This window comes from Musca domestica, unplaced genomic scaffold (genome assembly GCF_030504385.1).
Source record: "Musca domestica strain aabys unplaced genomic scaffold, Musca_domestica.polishedcontigs.V.1.1 17, whole genome shotgun sequence".
Classification (NCBI taxonomy): domain Eukaryota; kingdom Metazoa; phylum Arthropoda; class Insecta; order Diptera; family Muscidae; genus Musca; species Musca domestica.
Window position 1 is genome coordinate 4,392,611 of NW_026712230.1, and position 23,273 is coordinate 4,415,883.

The 23,273-nt window shown below is 35.7% G+C and overlaps 2 protein-coding genes across 2 annotated transcripts in view; one reads left to right on the plus strand and one right to left on the minus strand.

Annotated features, from left to right (window-relative positions):
* Positions 1-23,273, plus strand: part of LOC101898254 (uncharacterized) — a 474,481-nt gene that overhangs the window by 215,997 nt on the left and 235,211 nt on the right. The window contains exon 6 of the mRNA XM_059120397.1: positions 1,775-1,810. The gene's annotated coding sequence lies outside the window, so the exon portion shown is untranslated. The remainder of the gene's footprint in view (positions 1-1,774; positions 1,811-23,273) is intronic.
* Positions 10,076-11,107, minus strand: LOC131801592 (uncharacterized). Its single transcript, XM_059120400.1, has 2 exons — positions 10,527-11,107; positions 10,076-10,380 (listed from the first exon to the last, which is right to left on the minus strand). The coding sequence occupies exons 1-2, from the start codon at positions 10,750-10,752 to the stop codon at positions 10,115-10,117; spliced, it is 492 nt and encodes a 163-aa protein (XP_058976383.1). The 5' UTR covers positions 10,753-11,107; the 3' UTR covers positions 10,076-10,114.

Below are 23,273 nucleotides of genomic sequence, written 5' to 3' on the forward strand. Positions count from 1 at the left end.
CTCTAAATTTGGTACCATTGAGTATTATGTGAACGGATATAGGTATAATCATGGCATTTGGTATAAGAAGGAAGTAGGGTTGGCATACGTAGGTTGTTTTGCATGTACAGGGTGAGATAAAAAAACTACAACCAAATTCAGACTCCTGTCATTTCTAAGCCACTCGTCCGACAGCTGTTAAAATTATGCCACTGACAGCTCATTATATTGTTTACAAGCGTATAAAAACACTTTGTTGAGAATTTTCCAGAAAAAAGTTATTCGTGATGGAATTCAAGCGTGATAGTGTGATTTCGTTATATTTGGCTGGAAAACCACAAGTGGCTATCGTTAGAGAACTCCAGCATTTAAATGTGAATAAATCTTTTGCGTCTCGAACAATCGCTCGTTACCGTGATACTAGTAGCGTTGCCCGACGTCAAGTAAGTGGACGGAAGAAAACAGCAACATCAGCAGAAATGTTTCGAAAAGTAAAGAAGCGACTTGATCGAAACCCGCGTCGCATTGGCCGAAAAATAATTCAAGAGCTGAACATATCGCAATAATCCATTCGCCAATATTGAAAAATGAACTCGGGGTAAAGCCATTGATATTCCAAAAAGTGCAGCAACTTATATCGCAACTGAAAGAAAATAGACTCAAAAGAGGTAAAGAGTTGCTTCGCTTGGCCGGAAGAGGTGAACTGCCGAATTTGGTTTTCGCACTTTGTTAACAAACAAAATGATCGTGTTTACTTGCCAAAGAGGTCAGTTCAAAATGTGTACCTTTGGTTGGCCACCAGAGCTCAAGTGCCGGCCATGGTGTTGATGTGGGCCGCCATAACAGCCGATGGTCGCTCTCCGATCGTATTAGTTGACCGTGGCATCAGAATAAATAGCGAATATTATCGCTAAAATATTCTAGAGGGTGTATTAAAGCCTTGGGCACGCAAATATTTTGGCCGCAGACCTTGGACATTCCAACAGGACTCAGCATCATCGCACTCAGCACGCCACCCAAAAATGGTTACAAGCAAGCGCTTCGCCGGGAATGTCCCAAAATACCGCAGAGCAACATTCGGGCAGCGTGTGACGGTTTCATTGGCCGTTTGAAGGCTATAATTCGTGCCAAAGGTGACCAATTCGAACAAATCTAAACTTATTCTAAAAGTTGATGCTATTTCCGACATTTTTTGCGTTCATTCAATAAAATTAAAAAAAAAAAACATGTAAAAATTATGGCGTTTGACTTTGGTGCAGGTTTTTTATTTCATCCTGTTAATACCGAATTTTAAAATCGTCAAAATACTGAATACGGAAACATGGAGGATATTCAAAAACGTTGATCATTTTCGAACTAAACCTGACTGTAGACAAAATACAACTCTATTCAATGTTTGATCTCTTGCGTGATTTTCTCCCAATACACCTTCTACTTTTTTACCGAATAGGTGAGGTGGACAACATTATGGTCACGGTGGAGTTTACAATGTCTTTGTCGATAGGCTGAAGGCTTAGTTGTAAGATAGCCATCCATTTTTCGAGATCTAGTCTGTCTGCCCTTCTTGAATTCCTACAATAACGATTTAACACCATCCTATTAGCGCAAAATTGGAAAATGATATCTTTGTCGAATGTTTTAAATTTTCTGGTGATGTAAAATTGATGGTGTAAATTTTCTGGTGGTCAGAGTTTTCTAAAGATTGATATTCGCTGCAGGTCACATATTAGACATCCTCTTCATATTATATGGAAAATGATAATTTGCAATAAATTCCTTATTTTTTTCTTTTCAGTAATTACATTTCGAAGTCGACAAATAAAATAATAAGGTAAGTTTTTTTATCCAATATTAGTTTGAAAAGAAATAAAAATACAAACAAATATTTTTTTTGTAAATATAACCCAACCAAAAGTCATTGTACCTTCCAGCATCCAATTTAAATTTCCAATTGACTTAGTCATACATGACCGTTAAGCATATGACGTTTCATAGTTCCAATTCCAAACATACCCGCATTTTCAATTGCAATTTGTGCTTTGTTCCAATTTCAATTCTTTAGATTATCTTTCTATCGAAGGAAGGAGGGAAAGAGAGAAAAAACTTTATTTCAAACAAATCAATGTTAATATCCTAAGGCAATCGTTGACATTAACCTAACAAGCTACGAAATTTTTGCTCAAACTCTGGGCGCTGATATCGTTTTCTGCAACAATTCCCGGCTATCATGCTAGATGCCGTGGAATGGCAATTAATCTAGTTTGGTCAAAGCCAATAGCAAATACACAAGAAAAAAGAAACAGCTTATAATGAAAATGACGGAAAAATATTCACCGGCAATGCCCCAGCAGCAACACCAACAACCTGGCATTGAGCAGACATAAATGGAAAACAAGTTAAGATATGTGTTTTTTTTTTTTTTTTAAATCATATCGCACTGGACAGACTTAGAGATTAGGCACACAAACACACGTTCATGGTACTAAGAGCGGAATTGTAAAAATAATTCAAAAACGAAAGACTTAAGACACAAGCGTGCATTTTTAATAATACCGGTACATCGGTGGACCACTCTGAAATGAATATTTTGCAATTGCTTTTCATACACTCACACATAGACATTCTGACATTCTCATTCTGAATCACATGCGAGCATAAATGCACATGAGCAGATATGTGACAGGCCATTTGGTAACATGTTCCAACAGTTTGTCATCGACACATAAGACACATTTTGCTTTACAACTTCAGAACAGTTTCGACCAAAAAAAAAAAAAAATAAATAAATGCAAAGGAAACCCCAAGCTAAAGAACGGCAACAATAACAGCAACTCCAATAAAATCAACCATAACGACAACTTGGCTGCTGTTGCCTGTCGGCGTAATTGACACAATTTGAATAAAACTACACTAGAGTCTGTCCAGAGCAGCAGCATTCTAGCCTGCTTACGAATCGCAAACAAAAAACGCTGATACTCAAACACGAGTGAGGTATGGCAGGCCTGTCAGAGATAAGGAACATTGTTCTGGACACACAAGACTGACAACTAATTTTTGAAAGTGATAATTCCTGGAAGTAAGCTAAAACGCTAAAACTTACACATTAACATGTGACACATTAGCAGGTATTAAAAGTTTAGCCTGGTTAAACTTAATGCTTTTTACACCCTCAGTCATATGGCTACAAAGACTATATGTCATTTTATACGGCCAAATTATGTCCCATCGAAATAACGATTTTAGATTCTACGTCTCTTAGACCAAATCCAATCTATGAATGACTGTCCGTCTGTCTGGTTGATTTGCACGATTACTCTCAAAAGGGAGTATAAAATCTTATAAATTGTGGAATATGAGTCCGATTGTCCTTAAAATTTGCACATCTCAATATATTGTATTTGAAGTTCGTACATCGGTCAACTCCTTCTAGTACCTCCCCTCACAAAGGGTCAACATTTTGGCTACTTATAACATGCGAAGCAAGTCAGTAATTCTCTTTAAACTAATTATATCTCAAAATTTAACTAAACTCGAGATCTGATGTAAATAGAGAATTTTTCGATCCTCTCCTTTTGATACCTCCTCCACAAGGGAGCAAAATTTTAATAAGGTCAAGGGTCATAAAATTAAACATTATTATTCGATGTCCACTCTTTGTCCTACCTCCTTCACAAAAGTTCTACATTTTCCAAAAAATATGTAAAACAATACCAAGTGGAGGGAAGGAAGTACTTGATATAGCCTAAACCTGTCACGTCGCAATAATTATCAGACATAGGTCGTTAACATATGATTGAGAATATTGGTCCTATCCTTCGCTACCATCCCAAATAAAAGGTAAACATTTTGAATAATCAAGTAAAAATATATTTTATTATCAGACATAAGCTAAGTATTTGTCGACAAAACCGATTGATACCCTCTAGGGACGGAATTGTAAGTTTGTTGAGGACAGTGCGTAACACCTCGAAATATTAGTCCTAGATCAACTATGTCTTATGTCGCGGGCTTAGTGGATTTTTCTGTGTGAGTCCATCAGTCTGTTCTTATAATTTGTATACAACGTAAGACCGCAATTAGGGATCGAACGCCACGAAATGTAACATGTAGCAATTTCGAAGCCCGAGCTTCCGATTACTGCTTCCCCTACATGACCCAAACATCTGTGAGTAGAATGAGTGAGTCTCCTATTAAAACCCAAACAGCGGCATCGTCTACAACCCGATCAGCGAAATCGTCTACAATTCGAGCGACGTCATTGCTCCTGATTATCGTCGTACTTTCACCAGAATTCCCGATTATTTTCGGATCATCTGTAGCCCGAATATTGTAATCCCCGACGACCATTCACTGGAGTTTCCGATTATCTTCAAATCGTCTAAAAAACCAACGTCATCAAACCACCTTTTTTTACCCCTAGGAAATAGAGAACTTTACTCTTTTAATTTCATAAGGTCCCTATGGAGACCATGGCTACGACTGAGCTTAACCCAACCGATAAGAAATCCACGTTACAGAAGGTGTGGGCCGATAAGTTCTATATTAACACTATATTTAATTTAGGTGGACGTATTTTATTGTAAGAAGTTAAAAGAAACATCGATTAATTCTTATTCAAAGGTTGATTTTTTAAGGCAAAAAACACATAATATGCATAAAAATGTATAAAACTTCTATCCGCGACTGGACCTCAAGTGGTCCAACATTTCGCACGGTTTTAATGCGTCAATTAAAGCTGTCCCGAACCTGAAATAAAATTTCCCCTGAACTCGCCTCTCATAATTCCATAACTGTACACGCTGTGCAGCATGTTGCATAGTATTGTTGAAGCCATATGCACATTTTGTGCAAAAAAAATTGGTTATCATCATGCGGTAGTGCTCATATTTCACAGTTACGTTACGATTTCCAGCATATTTGAAGAAGTACAGTCCAATGATGGCACCAGCCCATAAACCGCACCAAACGGAGACTCTAGATGCATTGATAGATTTTGCAAAGCTTCTGCCTGATTCTCAATCCAAAATCGATAATTCTACTTATTTAGGTCTCCGTTGAGTTAACTATGATTTCGATAAATAAGTGGATCTCTATATATCCAACTTTCCAGAGCCTATTTACCAAAAATTCTGCGTTAAGTCCTTCTACTTCAATTCTTACACCAGCTATATTTTGAAAGGCTTCACACCTATTTTCCTGCAAAAGTTTCCACATTGTTGAGTAACAGAGGTCCAATTCCTGCGAACGCCGACAATTGATGGTCATCATTAACATTAACATTGGCCGATACAGCTTTTAAGGTCTATCCTAAATATTGGGAAATATATCTCAAATTATAGGGGTCCCTTTGTAAATCGTCCGAACTATATAGTTCCTTAAAAACATTTGGTCTATTAACCCTAAACTTCTTCTTCTTATAAGAACATTTGCAGCGAATTGGGAAAAAGTACTAAATTTTTCAGGAATGAACAATGATTTTTTATTACCATTTTGTATGGTACATGTTAAGTATACGCATTTATTTGGTTCGAAGACTCTCAATGAAATTTGATCTAGTATAATTTTCCTATGGCTTTGGATACGTGTTAACAGCAAACAAGTAAAAAAGCAGCATGTTCGGCCAGCTGAACTTTGAATGCTCTCCACCATTTGGAAGAAATTCGGGAATTTTCAAAAACAAAAAAAGGAAAATATTTTGAATAAAATTATTAAAATAATAAACATATCAAATATTGGGAGTTACCGTTATTTATTGGGGTCTATACGAAGACGGGGACCTGTATAGGCAAATTTTGTCGTAGGCCATTATAATATTCATATTATAAACTGGAAAAACTTCAGGCGAATAATGTCGCTAAGATAATTAAAATACCGAATATCAGAAGGTACCGTTTTATGGGGACTATACGAAGACGGGGACCTGCATACGTCAACCTGCAATTATCACCCTAGTCTGTTGTACCCGCTACGAACTGGAAATCCGAAATTTGAAACAATTCCGGTGTATAATTTTCTCAAAAACATCAAAATAACCAATATTTCCATCAGTGCTACGTCAGGTACGTAAATGGACAATATCGGTCCATGAATAATAATAACTCCTATAAAATGTGTGTAAAAGTGTGCGATTGTCTACAAATTATACACATCAATTTTTTTTTTTAAACCCAATGTCTGGTGTGAATGTGGAATATATTGCTCCACACCTTTCGGTACCTCCTCCACAAAAGTATCAAAATTTTCAATAACCGCGAAGCTCATAAATCGCGAAATTAACATCCAATGCCAAGTCTGGCCCATCTCAGTATTTTTGTCGGCACAAGATCTATTAAAAGATGATAGGGATCGAACAATTCCTTCTGGTACCTCACCCACAAAGGGTCAAAGTTTTCAATAACAAAATTGATTACAAAATCTGAAATAAGCATCAGGTTCTCTTCATATTAAACACATCCCATTATTTCTATTAACACAAGATCTACTATGAAGATGGGATGTATCGGTCCACTCCTTCTGGTAATCCTATACAAAGGGTCAAAATATTGAATAATTATAACTCTTATAAAATTACACACGACACAATATTTTTATTAACTCAAGGTCTGGTGTGAAGATGGAATATATCTGTCCACTCCTTCTGGTACCTCCCCCACCAAGATTCAAAATTTTGAATGTCCATCAAGCTCATAAAACGCGAAATTAACATCCGATTCCATTCAGAATTGGTGCGCCTCAATATTTTCATCAACATAAAAACTGTTATAAAAATTGTAGATATCGGATAATTTCTTCTGGTAACTCCCCCACACAGGGTTCAAGATTTTGAAGAAGAAAAAGGTCGAAGATAAGCATTCAAGTCTCTTCAAATTTCACACATTCAAACATTTTTGCTAACACAAGATTTTTTGTGAAGATGATATATATCTGCAAACCGCTTCTGGTTTCTCACCCACAAAGGGTCACAATTTTCAATAGTTTTGTTTGATATAACTTGCGAAACCAGTCAGCGATTCTTTAATACTTGCTATATCTAAATATTTCTCTCAACCAGAAACCTGAGATGGCATTTATGATTTTGCATAAAACTTGATATAACTATTTGATTTTTTTGTAATTTAGCACATACCAATATTTTTATCGTATTAGATGAAGTATGAAAATGGAATACTGTCGATTATATCTGGTACATCACGCAAATTTTAACATTTTCTAAAAATTATCACATATCTCATATACAGTAAGGTAAGTAGTCCAAAACAGCCACGTTGCAATATTTTTATGATCTATATATTTTGGTCCCATACAAAATGAACAATATTGGACCATTCTTTCGGAACCTACACCATAGAGGTTCAACAATTTGAGTAATCATAACAGAAATCAAAATATATTTATATTGGCTAAGGGTATACTGATACTTTTTAACTTGTTTTTATTTATTTATTATTATTATTATTTTATTTTTTCTTGTTCTAAAAAAAATTTCTATTTGTAGTTCATTACGGGTTGTAGCTCCGGTGGCAAAACTTTGCATGTATAGGTCCACGTTTTGGTATAGCCCCTATATAACGGTACCTCCCGATATTCGGTATTTTTATGATTTTTACCACATTTTTTCACGGATTTGTCTGAAAATTGGCATTTGTAGCTCATAATGGGTCTTAGTTCGTGCACCAAAACATTGTATGTATAGGTCAACGCTTTGGTATAACCTCCATATAACGGTATCTTCAGATATTCGGTATTTTGATGGTTTTTGTCGACCCGGCCGAAATTAATGTTTTTTACTTGTTTAGCTCTACTTTCATAATATATTGGATTTTTTCCATAATTATTGGAAAAATTTAATTTTGTCGAACAGTGCTAATATTTAATGCAGTATTAAGTTCCTACAGCTTCGATGTGATTGCTGGCAATATATTGTATATCTTAAATTGGGGTAAATCGATTCAGTTCTTTTATGTAGTCAGCATATGGCGGTTGTTGAGGTGCCTTAACTATTTTTATTAGATCCTTTGAAAACTGTCAAGGTCATATATGAGCAAACGACCACAATACTCATTGGTTTAAAATATTTCAACATTTGGTTTGATATGCCTCTTTTAGAAAAATGCTACCATTATTTGCCTTTAAAACCCCTTATTGTTTAGTCCCTATAATTTCTTCCCACCACATACAACCGGCCTCCTTCTAATACCCCCCCATTCAAATACGATTTAAATTCGAATATAAAAATTGAGAGAAATAAAAAGAAAACAAATCCCATCAACATATTTGTCTGAATCGGTTGATAATTCTTTGTAATGCTTATAAATCAAGGAAAAGTCACTGCCTAGTCGGCGAGCGGCGACTATGTTAAACGTTGACTATTCGTTGTCAGTTTGCTGATAGTGTCACAGTTCCAAGTTGTATCGCTGGCGGCTTGATGTAGCACTATTGCCATTCTTCCGATTTTGTTGTCGTTGATGTTGTTTTTGGGCCAATTTGTGACTTTGTGCTGCGAAAAGCAATTTTCTTTTTAATATGCCTCCAAAAAATAAGCTTAAAGTCTTTTAGTTGTTTGTATCTTTGGTTCATAAACTCAGCCTAGAGCAGGATTTATATCTCGTTGTTGTTGTTGTTGCCTTTGTCGCTTTGTTAAGCTCTTAAGTTCATTGTTAAAATACGGCTTTGGTCTTTGAGCAACAATTCTTCGAAATCTTTTGTCCTTGATTGTGTTTTGAATTTCTGTGCATTTTTTCGTAAAAATTTATTTTTCTTTCATTATTTTTATTCAATAAAGCCGAAAAAGTATGTTTGTTTGTTTGTGCATTTGGAGTTACTCACTTAGTACCAACCGATTATAATAATAATTTAAAAACGTATATGCATTGTGTATGGGGGTATAATTCGCTTTTCAATGGAACCTATGATGTGTGTGCCTGTGTGTGTGAGTGTGTGTATTAATCATCATTTGCGCCTTTGAATTGAAGCGAGCCGGGCCAAAGAAACAATAATGTCACCACAATGTTAAATCTCAGTTTCGTTTGGCAGGGGGCAAATACCCAAACAATTTTCTTTGAAAAAAAATACTTTACTCTTTAATGGCTTTACACAAAAGGGTGTGACTTTGAAATTGTTTCTGCAAGAGACGTGTGTGTACGTACACGCAAAAAAATATAAGCCTCTCTAACATATGTCCCAAACATATTTTGCAGCAAACAAATATATGTTTGCAAACATTCCCAAACATAACATATGTTTGGGTGCTGCAAACAAATTATGTTTGGGTCCAAACATAATTAATGTTTGGGTCCAAACATAATTAATGTTTGGGTCCAAACATAATTAATGTTTGGGTCCAAACATAATTAATGTTTGGGTCCAAACATAATTAATGTTTGGGTCCAAACATAATTAATGTTTGGGTCCAAACATATTTTTTGTTCGGGTGCAAACATAATTTATGTTTGGACCCAAACATAATATATATTGGGGTGCAAACATAAATTTATGATTGGGTCCATTTGTATACTTACTGCAGATATAATTCAACCATAATGCAAACTAGTTTTAAAATCAATTTTTGATATTCACATTTTATTTAACATAAAAGAAATTCATACATATTATAATATATAATATAAAATTAATTGTAATAATTAATATAATATTAATATCAGTAATAAAAAATTGTTAAAAATAATAATATTAAAATAAAAATTCTAATTATAAAAATATTAAAGAAAATAAATAATTTATAATGAAACATAGTTTTTTATTTTCTTTAATATTTTTATAATTAGAATTTTTATTTTAATATTATTATTTTTAACAATTTTTTATTACTGATATTAATATTATATTAATTATTACAATTTTTATTATGCTTAAAATTATTCTTATGTTTCTAATATTAATTTATTATGTTTTAATTTTTATAAATAATATATTGTTGTTATTGATAAAATAAAATAAACATTTGTTAATAAGTTTATAATTTATATCGTGCCAGTTTTCATAAAATTTTTATTTTATATTAATTTTTTAATTTATTATTATTAATATTATTCTTAATACTTGTTATTATTTTTATTTATTAATTTATTATTTTTCCTTTTATTACAATCACTATTTTTTCAATAAAGTAAAATACTTACAATCTGTTAGGGTCTTCTTTTAGACATTCGTCAATAAGGGCCTTCGAAATATTCACCCTAACTTTATTTTGCAGGCGTTTTTCGGCAATAAAAATTCTCCATATTTTGTTGACAGCCGGAATTGACTTGATGGACTCTATGTCAGTCTTTAAAGTTGAAATAACATTTGTTTTTGGGGTAAGATCCCCAAAACCACCTACGGATTCACACTCCGATAGAGTGCCACTAACTGTCGATGCTGATGCCACTGATCGAACGGAGTCTAAATGAAAATTAAATATATTATTTAAAAAAAGAAATATATTATTTAAAAAAAGAAAAAAATATTAACAGCCTGTTTCTTTATTTTGAAACGAAATTTTTTTCGTTCCGACATAAAGAAACAGGCTGTAAATCCAGTGTACTTACCTCCAAATTGCAACTCAATATGAAAAGTAGGTGTTGACATATATTGATGAATTACTTTTTCAAACTGGTCTTCTTTAATGGTTGCACCAAACACTAAGGCTGTTATTTTTCTTGAGGCATCAATTTTTAACTCTAATTTGGCTGCTTTTATAAAGCTTTGTAGATTTAAAGGCTCCGGCGCTTCGACAAATAATTTGTCTTCCCCCAAAACAGTTGGTATCAACATTTATTACAACACTTGTGACACGACGCGAAGGCACAAAACAAATAAAAAGAATAAAAAAAGAACACAACCAGAATGCCAACATGAGACACGCGCAAATGTTACGCTCTTTTGTTCTCATCAAGCAAATCGGTGTGTATGCGAAAAACGCATGTATGTATGTATGCATGAACATTAGTAAGAAGCAACGTCTCAGCAACAAAAAAACATCCAAACAGCTCTTTGTGTGTTGTTGTTGGCATTTTTTGGTGCATGGACAATAGAAAAGAAATAAACGTCTCAGCAACAGTTTCCATCCCTCTTGCCGCGCACACACCACACATAGTTACAGCAGCGATCGGCAGTGTTTGCTTGGTGAGAGCAAAAGAGCGTAACATTGGCGCGTGTCTCAAGTTGAGACACTCAAGTTGTCCATGCACCAAAAAATGCCTACTTGAGAAAGAAAACGTTACAACAACACACAAAAAAATTGACTCCTCTGTATATATGTCGGTGTTAATGCGAAAAACGCATGTATGTATGTATGCATGAACATTAGTAAGAAGTAACGTCTCAGCAACAACTAGAAAATTCACACCGCACAACAGCAACGAAAAAACATGCAAAAAGTTTTTTCGTTGTTGTTGTTGTGCGGTGTGTATTTTCTAGTTGTTGCTGAGACGTTACTTCTTACTAATGTTCATGCATACATACAACTTCTATTTACAGTTATATTTGGAAGAGAGCAAAAAATGTTTCGGTTCTGCTTTGTTGTGCGGCCAACCAAGCCAACACATCATCAACGCAAAAACAGACTTCTCACCCTCCTGTCTTCTTTTAAGTCACCTATAACACCAATTCAAAAGTAATCGAGAGCTCTGTTGTTTAGCTCTTTGAAAAAAATCCTCTCCGCACCCATAAAAAATATGTTCTAACATATAAAATATGTTGGTACCCAACAAATAAAATTGAGTTATGTTACAAAATGTTGCAAACAAATATTTGTTTGCACCGAAACAAATTATGTTTGCATCCAAAAATATATTTGTTTGCAACCAGTCCCAAACAAATATATGTTTGGATCCAAACATATTTCTAACATATATTTTTCTGCGTGTATGTGTGTTTTTATATTAGGGTATCGTGGAAGAAAAATATCGACCAGATTGTCCTCTGAAATATACCCTAAGCATGTGGTTCGATCATAGTTTACTTGTATTGCGATGTGGACACCGCTCGGTTTTTAATTACATATAAAGGTTGGCGGTTGCTCAAGAAGGGACTCGACTGGACAGGGTGGACTTTTCCTCACCTTAGGTGTAATATGGGCATAAATAATGCGATTAGAAGATCAGGTACGATTTTACATTATATTAGAGTTAATATTATTCAAAAATTTGAATTTTTGTTGAGAGAGGTATGAAAGGGACGGGACCGATGTTGTGTACATTCGCACCTAATTTAAGTGTGATGCAACTATTACTAGGTCGATTATTATTGCTTCATACTAATATCAGAGTGAGATAAAAAAAACTGCAACAAAGTCAACAAGTAAAAAAACATTAAGTTCGGCCGGGCCAAACTTTTAATACCCTCCACCCTAGGGTAAAAGAACATTAGAAGAAATGTGGCAAAAAACATTAAAATGCCGAATATCGGGAGGTACCGTTATATAGGGGCTACACAAACAACACGAACTAGGACCCATTATGACCCACAAATACCAACTTTTACGCAAATCAGTGAAAAAATGTGGCATCAAAATACCGAATATCGGGAGGTACCGTTATATGGGGACTATACCAGAACGTGGACCTATACATGCAATGTTTTGCCACACGCTCAGGGACCCGTTGTGACCTACAAATACTAATTTTCAGACAAATCCGTGAAAAAATGTGGCATAAATCATCAAAATACCGAATATCGGTAGGTACCGTTATATGGGGGCTATACCAAAACGTGGACCTATACATGCAATGTTTTGCCACACGCTCAGGGACCCGTCATGACCTACAAATACCAATTTTCAGATAAATCCGTGAAAAAATGTGGCATAAATCATCAAAATACCGAATATCGGGAGGTACCGTTATATGGGGACTATACCAGAACGTGGACCGATATATCTCATTTTCAATACCAACCATCCTAGGGACAATACACACACTTGTGCCAAATTTCAAAGGTCTACGTCAAATAATGTGGGCTCTATCGTGATTTCAACAGACAGACAGACGGACAGACAGACAGACGGACATCGCTAAATCGTCTTAGAATTTTATGCTGATTATGAATATATATACTTTATGGGGTCTACGACGAATATTTAGAGGTGTTGCAAACGGAATGACAAAGTTAATATACCCTCCTACCCATGGTGGAGGGTATAAAAATGTCGGAAATGGCATCACATTTTAAAATAAGTATTGATTTGTTCGAACGGTCAATGAAACCGTCACACAGTGCCCGAATGATGCTCTGAGGTATTTTGACCCATTCCCGGCGAAGCGCTTGCTTGAGGCGATCGACGCTTTGGTATTTTTTAGTGCCGACCTTACTTTCCAAAATACTCCAAACACAATAGTCCAACGGATTGGTATACGGAAATTTTGGTGGCCATTGTGCGCTGGAAATGAAGCGAGGAACCTCATTTAATAACCATTCATGGGTGGTGCGTGCTGAATGCTACGGTGCTGAGTCCTGATGGAATGTCCAAGGTCTGCGGCCAAAATGTTTGCGTGCCCAAGGCTTTAATACACCCCCTAGAATATTTTCGCGATAATATTCGGCATTTACTATGACGCCACGGTCGATTAATACGAGCTGAGAGCGATCATCGGATGTTATGGCGGCCCACATCATCTCTATGGCCGGCGCTTAAGTTCTGGTGGACCACCGAAGGTGCACATTTTCAGCTGACCTCTTTGGCAAATAAACACGATCATTTTGTTTATTTACAAACTGCTGGCAGTTCACCACTTTCGGCCAAGCGAAACTGTTTTCTTCCGTCCACTACCTTGACATCGGGCTACGCTACCAGTATCTCGGTAACGAGCGATGGTACGAGACACAAAAGATGTATTCACATTTAAATGCTGGAGTGCTCTAACGATAGCCACTTTTGGTTTTCCAGCCAAATATAAAGAATTCACACTATCACGCATGCATTCCATCACGAATAATTTTTTTCTGGAAAATTCTCACCAAAATCATTTTGTACGCTTGGAAACAATACACTCCTTCTGGTACCTCCCCCACAAGGGATCAAAATTTTGAGTATCCACGAAGCTCATAAAACGCAAAATAACATCCGATTCTATTCAGACTTGGAGCTTTTCAATATTTTCATCAACACAAGATCTGCAACTTATAATTGTCATAACTTGCGAAAGAAGTCGGTGACTCTTAACAACTTGCTATATCTAAATATTTCTCTTAACCAGTATTCTGATATGAATATGTAATTTGTCGGAATTTATGATTTCGAATAAAATTGGATACGAATGTTCAATTTCCTTCAAATTTTGCACATACCAATATATTTTATCTGTATTAGATGAAGTATGAAAATGGAATACTTCGGTCCGCTATATCTGTTACCTGACGCATATTTCCGAAAATGTGCACCTATCTCATATAAAGTACAAGAAGTAGCCGATATAGTCCAAATCTGTCACGTTCATAACTCAAGGCTAGGGGGATACATCTGTCGGCAAAACCGACTGATACTATTTTACTTGTTTTTTATAATTTTAGCAACATTTTTTTAAACTGCAAATTTCTTCCAACTGAACTTACTACTTTTCACTCATTTTTTATGCCAGACAGCTATTATTATGTCTTATTGCATTTGTTTGTAACAGGATAAAGGAAACGAGATAGAAATATAGTTCCTTTTGATGATCTTCATAGAATCGCATTTTCAGTCGATTTATAATAGTATAAGTCAACATTTAATACATTTCAGTGCATACGACTGATTTTGGCCAATAAGTAAGAAAGATAAATTTGGTGAAAATCGGTTTAGATATAGCTATAGCTCCCATATAAATGTTTCATCCGATTTGATGTTTAATTCCGCCACATTCATGATTTGCACTCCATTGGTACCAGATGTCTGATACAGCTCAGAAATACCTCTACCAAATTTTATCGAGATTGGTTCAGATTTGGATATAGCTGTCATATGTATGTTTAATCCGATTTTATATAAATCCGTATTATACACTTCATAACAAGGATTTCCGATACAAAATATTAGGCACCTCGGAAAAAACACCTTTTCCAAGTTTTGTCGGGATTGGTTGTATTCGTATATAACTCCCATATATTTTATCTTCTAAGTTGATGTAAATACAGGGTGAGATGAAAAAACTGCAACCAAATTTAGAATACTGTCAGTTTCTAACCCACTCGTCAGACAGCTGTCAAAATTATTCCAGTGACAGCTCATTATATTGTTTACAAGCGTACAAAAGCATTTTGGTGAGAATTTTCCAGAAAAAAAGTAATTCGTGATGGAATTCAAGCGCGATAGTGTGATTTCTTTATATTTGGTTAGAGCACTCCAGCACTTAAATGTGAATAAATCTTTTGTGTCTCGTACGATCGCTCGTTACCGTGATACTGGTAGCGTAGCCCGACGTCAAAGAAGTGGACGCAAGAAAACAGCATCATCAGCAGAAATAGTTCGAAAAGTAAAGAAGCGACTTGATCGAAACAACCGCAACATTCCATTCGGCAAATATTTAAAAACGAGCTCGGGGTAAAGCCGTCGAAATTCCAAAAAGTGCAAGAACAGAAAAAAATAGACTTCGCTTGGCCGAAAGTGGTGAACTGCTGAATTTGGTTTTCTCCGATGAGAAAACATTCGTTGTCCAGCAGTTTGTAAACAAACAAAATGATCGTGTTTACTTGCCAAAGAGGTCAGCTGAAAATGTACACCTTCGGTTGGCCACCAGAACTCAAGCGCCGGCCATGATGATGGTGTGGGCCTCCATAACAGCCGATTGTCGCTCTCCGCTCGTATCAATCGACCGTGGCATCAGAAATGCCGAATATTATAGCGGAACTATTCTGGAGGGTGTATTAAAGCCTTGGGCACGCAAACATTTCGGCCGCAGATCTTGGACATTCCAACAGGACTCAGCACCATCGCAGTCAACACGCGCCACCTAAGAATGGTTACAAAATGAGGTTCCTCGCTTCACTTTCAGCACATAATGGCCACCAAAATCTCCGGATACCAGTCTGTTGGACTATTGTGTCTGGTGTTTTTTTTTTTTTTTTTTTTTTTTTTTTTTTTTTTGGAAAGCAAGGTTGGCTTAAAAATACCAAAGTGTCAATAACATCAAGCAAACACTTCACCGGGAATGGGCCAAAATACTGCAGAGCAACATTCGGACAGCGTGTGACGGTTTTATTGGCCGTTTGGAGGCCATAATTCGTGCCAAAGGTCACCAATTCGAACAAATCAATACTTGTTTTAAAATTTGATGCTATTTCCGACATTTTTTGCTTTCATTCAATAGAATTTAAAAAAATGTAAAAATTATGGCTTTTGACTTTGATGCAGGTTTTTTATCTCACCCTGTATATTACCTTCTATGTCGATATTATTGAGTTAAATTATTTTATTGAAGTAAGTTCCATTTGAGTACAATGCAATATATATATGGAAGAAAAAAGAACTCGAAAGCAAAGGTTACTTATATAATTGCAAATATTAATAAATTAAACAAAATATACTTCAACACTTCCCCTTGTTTAAATGATTAATATTGAGAAGATTGATGAAGTAATGCAATCGAATTTTCGGTAGCGGTTTGGTCATCATGTCTGCTATTTGAAATTCAGTTGAAATTTGAGATACCAAAATATTGCCTTCAATTACCTTTTCACGAATAAAGAAGTGTTTTAAAGATATATGCTTCGTTCGATTGTGAAACTCTGGATTTTGAGACAGTCGGATAGAAGCAGTATTATCGATGTGAATTACTGGAACTTCTTTGTAATTGTTTAAGTCATTGTAGAGGCTTTTCAACCACATTAATTCCTTAGCGGCCTCACTAGCAGCTATGATTTCGGCTTCGGTTGTTGAGGTAGATACAGTTGGTTGTCTTTTGCTTATCCATGATATCGGACTGCCTGCATAACACGCTACTACTCCAGTTGTTGATCGACCTGTGTTTATGCAGCCTCCATAATCTGCATCACTATATCATTCCAATTTTGTTATGCTGTTCGTTTGATAAATTATTCCATAATTAAGTGTGCCAGAAATGTAACGAAAAACTCGCTTAAGTTTTTGTACATCTTCAATTGTAGGGGATTCAAGAGATCTTGACAAAACACCAACACTATATGCCAAATCCGGTCTAGTTCCCAACATTAAATACATTATGGCTCCAACTGCTTGCCGATATGGAAAATCAGTTGTTGATTTTTGAACATCAGCAATGGTTGCAATACTTTCCATTGGAGTTGATACTGCTCTACATTCCGAAAACTTAAATTTCTCCAAAATTTTCTTAGCATATGACTTCTGACTTATTTGTACAAATTCATCCGACTTTTTAATTTCCAAACCAAGAAAGTAACTCGCATCATTGTTTGTAATTTTGAATTCTGTTTTAAGTTCATCTAGAAAGATGTTCAAGTCGTTTATTTCAGACGCAGCAATTAGACCATCGTCTACATACAGAGCAAGAATTACTTTCTTTCCCAGTTTTTCTCTGATGTACAAACAACTATCAGCAGAACTTACTTTAAACCCCAATTTGGTTAAAAATGTTTGCATTCTGTTATTCCAGCACCGTGGTGCTTGCTTAAGACCATACAAACTTCTTTTTAGAGAACAAACTCTGTTTGTACCGTCATCAAATCCTCTTGGCTGTTTCATGAAGATACTTTCGTCCAACTCACCATAAAGAAAAGCAGTTGAAACATCGAACTGCGCTAAGTGCATCTTCTCTGTGGCAGCAACACTCAAGAGAGATCGAATTGTGGACATCCTTGCTACCGGACTAAAAGTTTGGTCAAAATCAACTCCTTTGGTCTGATTATACCCTTTGATGACAAGTCTTGCCTTGTACTTGTCCACACTGCCATCTGCTTTGGTTTTTACTTTGTAGACCCATTTTGATGGTAGAGCTTTGGCTCCCTTCGGAAGTTGAGTAAGTACCCAAGTTTTATTTTCAATCAAAGAACTCATTTCCTTTTCCATGGCAGCTAACCATTCTGAGCGTTGGTCACCTTCAGTAGCTTCAGAATAAGAGCTTGGAGTTTCTATGCTATTAACCAACTCCTGGGATACCATAGCCAATTCTTCATGAGTGGCATTTGAAATTATTATTTTTCCATTTCTTAATTTTCTGAAATTGCATGTTCCTTCTTGTCTGCTGTTACTTTCTGATACAGCATCTTCAAAATCACTTTCAGAATTTGAATTTACTTCTAAATTATCTTCAGTGTTCGACGAATCTTTAGTTAATTGGTAATTTTCTGGTTCTACAGATTGATTCATCTCCTCATTGAAACGATTCTGAATTTCCTCGTCTTGAATAAAGTCATTGTAACGTTCAATATCAGTTAAATCAAAACGTGTTGTATCATTACCAGGATTTACTTTCGATTTGATAGGCAATTTTTCTTCTTCTTCTATAGTCAATTTCTCTTCTAAGCGATTATTATTTATTTTTTCTAGAAATTTAACATCTCTTGAAACCTTAACTTCTTTCGTTTCTGCTATATAAATACGATACCGCTCATCTCCATCATAGTCTACCAAGTATCCTTTTTCAGCTTTCTTGTCCATCTTCTTTCGTTTTTGAATTGGAATGTGCATATAACATGTTGATGCTATGATTCGCAAATGTCGTATTCTAGGTTTCTTACCATACCATTTTTCGAAAGGACTAATATCAGCTTGAGATGACTTTCCTGTCCTGTTTAATATATATATGGCTGATCTTACAAACTCACGCCATAAGGATTCTGGAAATTGTACTTCTTTGTTGGCATACTTAAAGGTCCTTGCCATTTCCACAATCGTTCTATTCTCTCTTTCAGCACTCCCATTTTGCTGTGGTGTATATGGAGCAGTCAATCTATGACTAACACCGTGCTGAGCAAGAATTTTTTTCATATCATCGTTGTCAAATTCACCACCGTTGTCACTAATTAAATTTTTTACAATATGTCCTTGACATTTTGCATGGATCAACATCTCTTTAAGCGAATCATTGACAACTGATTTTTGTTTTAAGAAATACCCATATCGATATTTTGTATAATCATCTTTAAATACTACAAGGTACCTGTATCCTTTAAATGAAGGTGGAAAAGGGCCACATACATCTGCTGATACTAATTCTCCAGGTTCAGTCGCAGCTACACGTCTTCCAAAAGGTTTTCTAGAAGATTTTCCAAAAATGCAGGGTTCACAATTTTCAATTGTTTTCTTCACTGAAATGCCCATTTCTTTTTGAAGCTTCATTTTAACATGGCGATAATCCTGATGACCCCATCGTTCATGGTATAACTGTAACAAGGACTTTTCTTCAAGCAAGAAGATATTCTGTGTGTGTGATTTTGGTCGAACGTTAAGCTTGTATAGTGTACCATTGATTTCTCGTTGGCCATGTACTACAAGTTCTCCATTAACGTACATTTTACATTCCTTTGTGGTAGATGTAAATTCGCTATTCGGGTTTCTGTCGTGTGCTGCTAAAATCGAAAATAGGTTTCGAGATATTGATGGCACATACCATACGTCGTTAAGAGTTACAATTCTCTCCTTGTTATCGACCTTTGATAACAGCTCTATTTGTCCCTTCCCAATAGCTCTTAAGCACTCTTTTCCTGCAGAATGTATAGAATTGGGCTGTTCAAATTCCTCGTATTTCACAAAATACTTATCCGAGTTTGTAACATGCTTCTTTGCACCGTTATCAAACCACCATTCCAAACTCGAATCTGTAATATTAACTTAATTTGTCATTGCTTGTAGTGCTACATTGGTATGATCCACAATTGGTTTTGATTTGGAGGGCTTGCCATCAGCAATCCACTTGCGACATTCCTTTATCCAGTGGCCTTTTTTCTTACAATAATGGCAAATACTTTCCTTTTTTGTACTTACTTTCTTGTTTTTGGAGTACTTCTCATTGATGACTAAAGCTTCTTGATCTCCAACATTCTCAGACTTCTTGAAATTGCGTTCATAGAGACATAGCTGCATAATGAGTTCGTCTAATGACTTATCTTCGTCTCGAGTTAACATCATCCAACTCGATTTGAACATTTTGAATGATGATGGTAGAACATGCAGAATCTTACACATAAGAAGCAGTTCAGGAAGCTTTTGATTACCTTTTAATTCCAAACCGGCATTAATTTCTGTCCACAAACTTTTAAGCTTTGAAATGTGCGTGGAAACGTCCATATCTTCTACCCATTCGAACGAAAACAGTTCTGTGCACATCTTGAAAAGTTGGTCTTTGGATGTTGCTTCAAATTGTTGGCTTAATGCTTCCCAAACATCAGCAGCCGATTCTTTGTCCATTACCTTGACATATATCTCATCAGATATGGTACTGGTAATAAGGGTTTTGGCAAGACTGTTTATTTTCCTGTATGCCGCAGACCTAGCATTGTAATCCCTTACAGCAGCCTCAGTTGCTCCATCTTTTAAAGGTTCTGGCTTTGCAATTTTTCCTAAAACCACATCCAGAGCTCCTTCATAAAAGTCGAGGAGATCCTTGACCTTCCTTTTCCAAATTGCCCAATCGCTTTCTCCATTTAATGGCTTGATTGTCTTGCTAAACTCCATGATTCTGACGTTTTTAAAATATTTTTCACAATTCCAATTTTTTTTTAAGTCATGGAGGGCCCATAACCTATTGAGTTAAATTATTTTATTGAAGTAAGTTCCATTTGAGTACAATGCAATATATATATGGAAGAAAAAAGAACTCGAAAGCAAAGGTTACTTATATAATTGCAAATATTAATAAATTAAACAAAATATACTTCAACAGATATAAATAATACATCAAGGACGATACATTTGACGAAAAAAATGGTTACATCCGATATTTAAGAATCGTAAAAGGAAATGAAATTTTCCTTAGAAAAATTTATTTTGGCAAAGTTAAACCGCTCTAAAGCCTTAATACTCAATTAATACCTAAATTGCGAACATGAACGACATATGGGGTTGCGATCACATCGGGTACTACCTACTATACATGTCATTATTTAATTTTGTTTTTACTAGTGAATGTGGATAAAGTTGTGAAATGTCGATGATTACAAATTTTGACCAAGCCCCATTAAAAAGCCTAATTAACTAATAATAGGTTTTCTAATCAATTGCAAATCGACCTACTCACTCATTACGTTTACATAATGAAATACACCAAAAAAGTAGTTATTTTTTGGAGATTAAATGAGGACAAATCAAAATAACCCCTCTTTTTGGAAAATCCTGCATATGAATTTTGAAGAGGTATAAATGTTGGTTGTTATTGCGAACCCAATGAAACAAATAATATACCCTCAATCTCCCGTTTTACATGAAATAATGTATTATAGTTCTCCAGACAGAATACATGTATTTTAAAAACATTGTTAACTTTCATTCCACCCTATTATTTGTTCACGAAAACAAACATTGGTTTATTTTTTATATGTTTTTTTTTTCTTTCTTTTTTTTTTGATATTCTCAAAGAATTCATTACTTTTTATCGGTTTATGATCGACGATTACATTGTATGTAAAATAGTTTTTTGTGCACATTTCGTTCCATTAATTGAGGCAGAAATAATTTATTCTTGCAGTTTATTAAAATGCAGTCAACAGTTTTGATAAAAATTGCCTTTGACAAAAACGCACAAACATTGTATTCAGTGCCGGATTATAGAATAATTATGAGCCTACATTCAAATTCCGAAATTGAAGTTACTCATGGTTGGAATTTTAAAAACAATTTTGTATAAAGCAATAAAAATATGTTAATTTTGAAATCAAAAAAGAATATTACAAAATAAAATGATAAATTGTAAAATGTTAAAATTGGTCCAAAGACCCCAGCATTTATAATAACCAGCATTACTAGGCAAGCAATATATGTACGGGCTGTAGCAGGCCTTTAACCAAAGATCTTTTGGAGTAAATGGGTAGGTTGACAGGGACAGGACAGTAGATACCGAGTACTATGCAGGCCTGTATTACACGCAGCGAAGACGTTTTGCACATCTTCATCAATTTGTGTCCAATACTAACAGAGACGACTGCACCATTCTGAAGGTAATTGCGCCAAAACTACCCTGGTTTGTCTGGGGAATCGACGTTCTTCAGCTGCAATGGATGATATAGACTCCGAGGACGGCATTCATACTGTAGTTATTGATGGCATCCATGACTGCATCAGTATGAATACTACTCAGACCTGCCTGATTGAAAGCAACAAATGTCGGAAATAGAACAGGTTTAGATTTGTTCGAATTGGTCACCTTTGGCACGAATTATGGCCTTCAAACCGCCAAAGAAAACGTCATACGCTGCCCAAATGTTGCTGTGCGGTATTTTGGCCCATTCCCGGCGAAGCGTTTGCTTGTGTTGATCACACTTTGGTATTTTTTGGGGCCAACCTTGCTTTCCAAAATTCTCCAGACACAATAGTCCAACGGATTGGTATCAGGAGATTTTGGTGGCCATTATGTGCTGAAAATGAAGCGAGGAACCTCACTTTGTAACCATTCTTAGGTGGCGCGTGTTGAGTGCGATGGTGCTGAGTCCGGTTGTAATGTCCTAGGTCTGCGGCCAAAATGTTTGCATGCCCAGGGCTTTAATACACCCTTCAGAATATTTTCGCGATAATTATTCTGATGCCACAGTCCATTAATACGAGTGCTGTTATGGCGGCACACTCCATCACCATGACCATGCACCAACCGAAGGTGCACATTTTCCATTTTCCCTCCACCATACTATGGAGGGTATATTAACTTTGTCATTCCGTTTGTAACTCCTCGAAATACTCATGTCAGACCCAACAAAGTATATACATTCTTGATCAGCGTAAAATTCTAAGTCGATTGGCGATGTCCGTCTATTTGTCTGTCTGTCTGTTGTAATCACGCTACCTTTCGAATGAATTGAGATAGATGGCTACAATTTTGCACACATTTTTAGTTTCCCAGTAGGCAGGTTAAGTTCATGAATGGGCCATGTAGGTCCACGTTTTCATATAGCCCCCATATAACGGTACCTCCCGATATTCGGTAGTTTGATGATTTTAGCGACAGTAATTATCGAAATTGTTTCAAATTTGGTATTTGAAGTTCGAAGTGGATACTACACCCTAAGACAGAAAATTGTCTGTGCAAGTCCACGTCTATGTATAGCCTCCATATAACGGTACCTCTTGATATTCGGTATTTTGATGATTTTAGCGACATTATTCACCGGAATTGTTTCAAATTTGGTATTTGAAGTTCGAAATGGATACTACACCCTACGACCAAAAAATTGTCTAT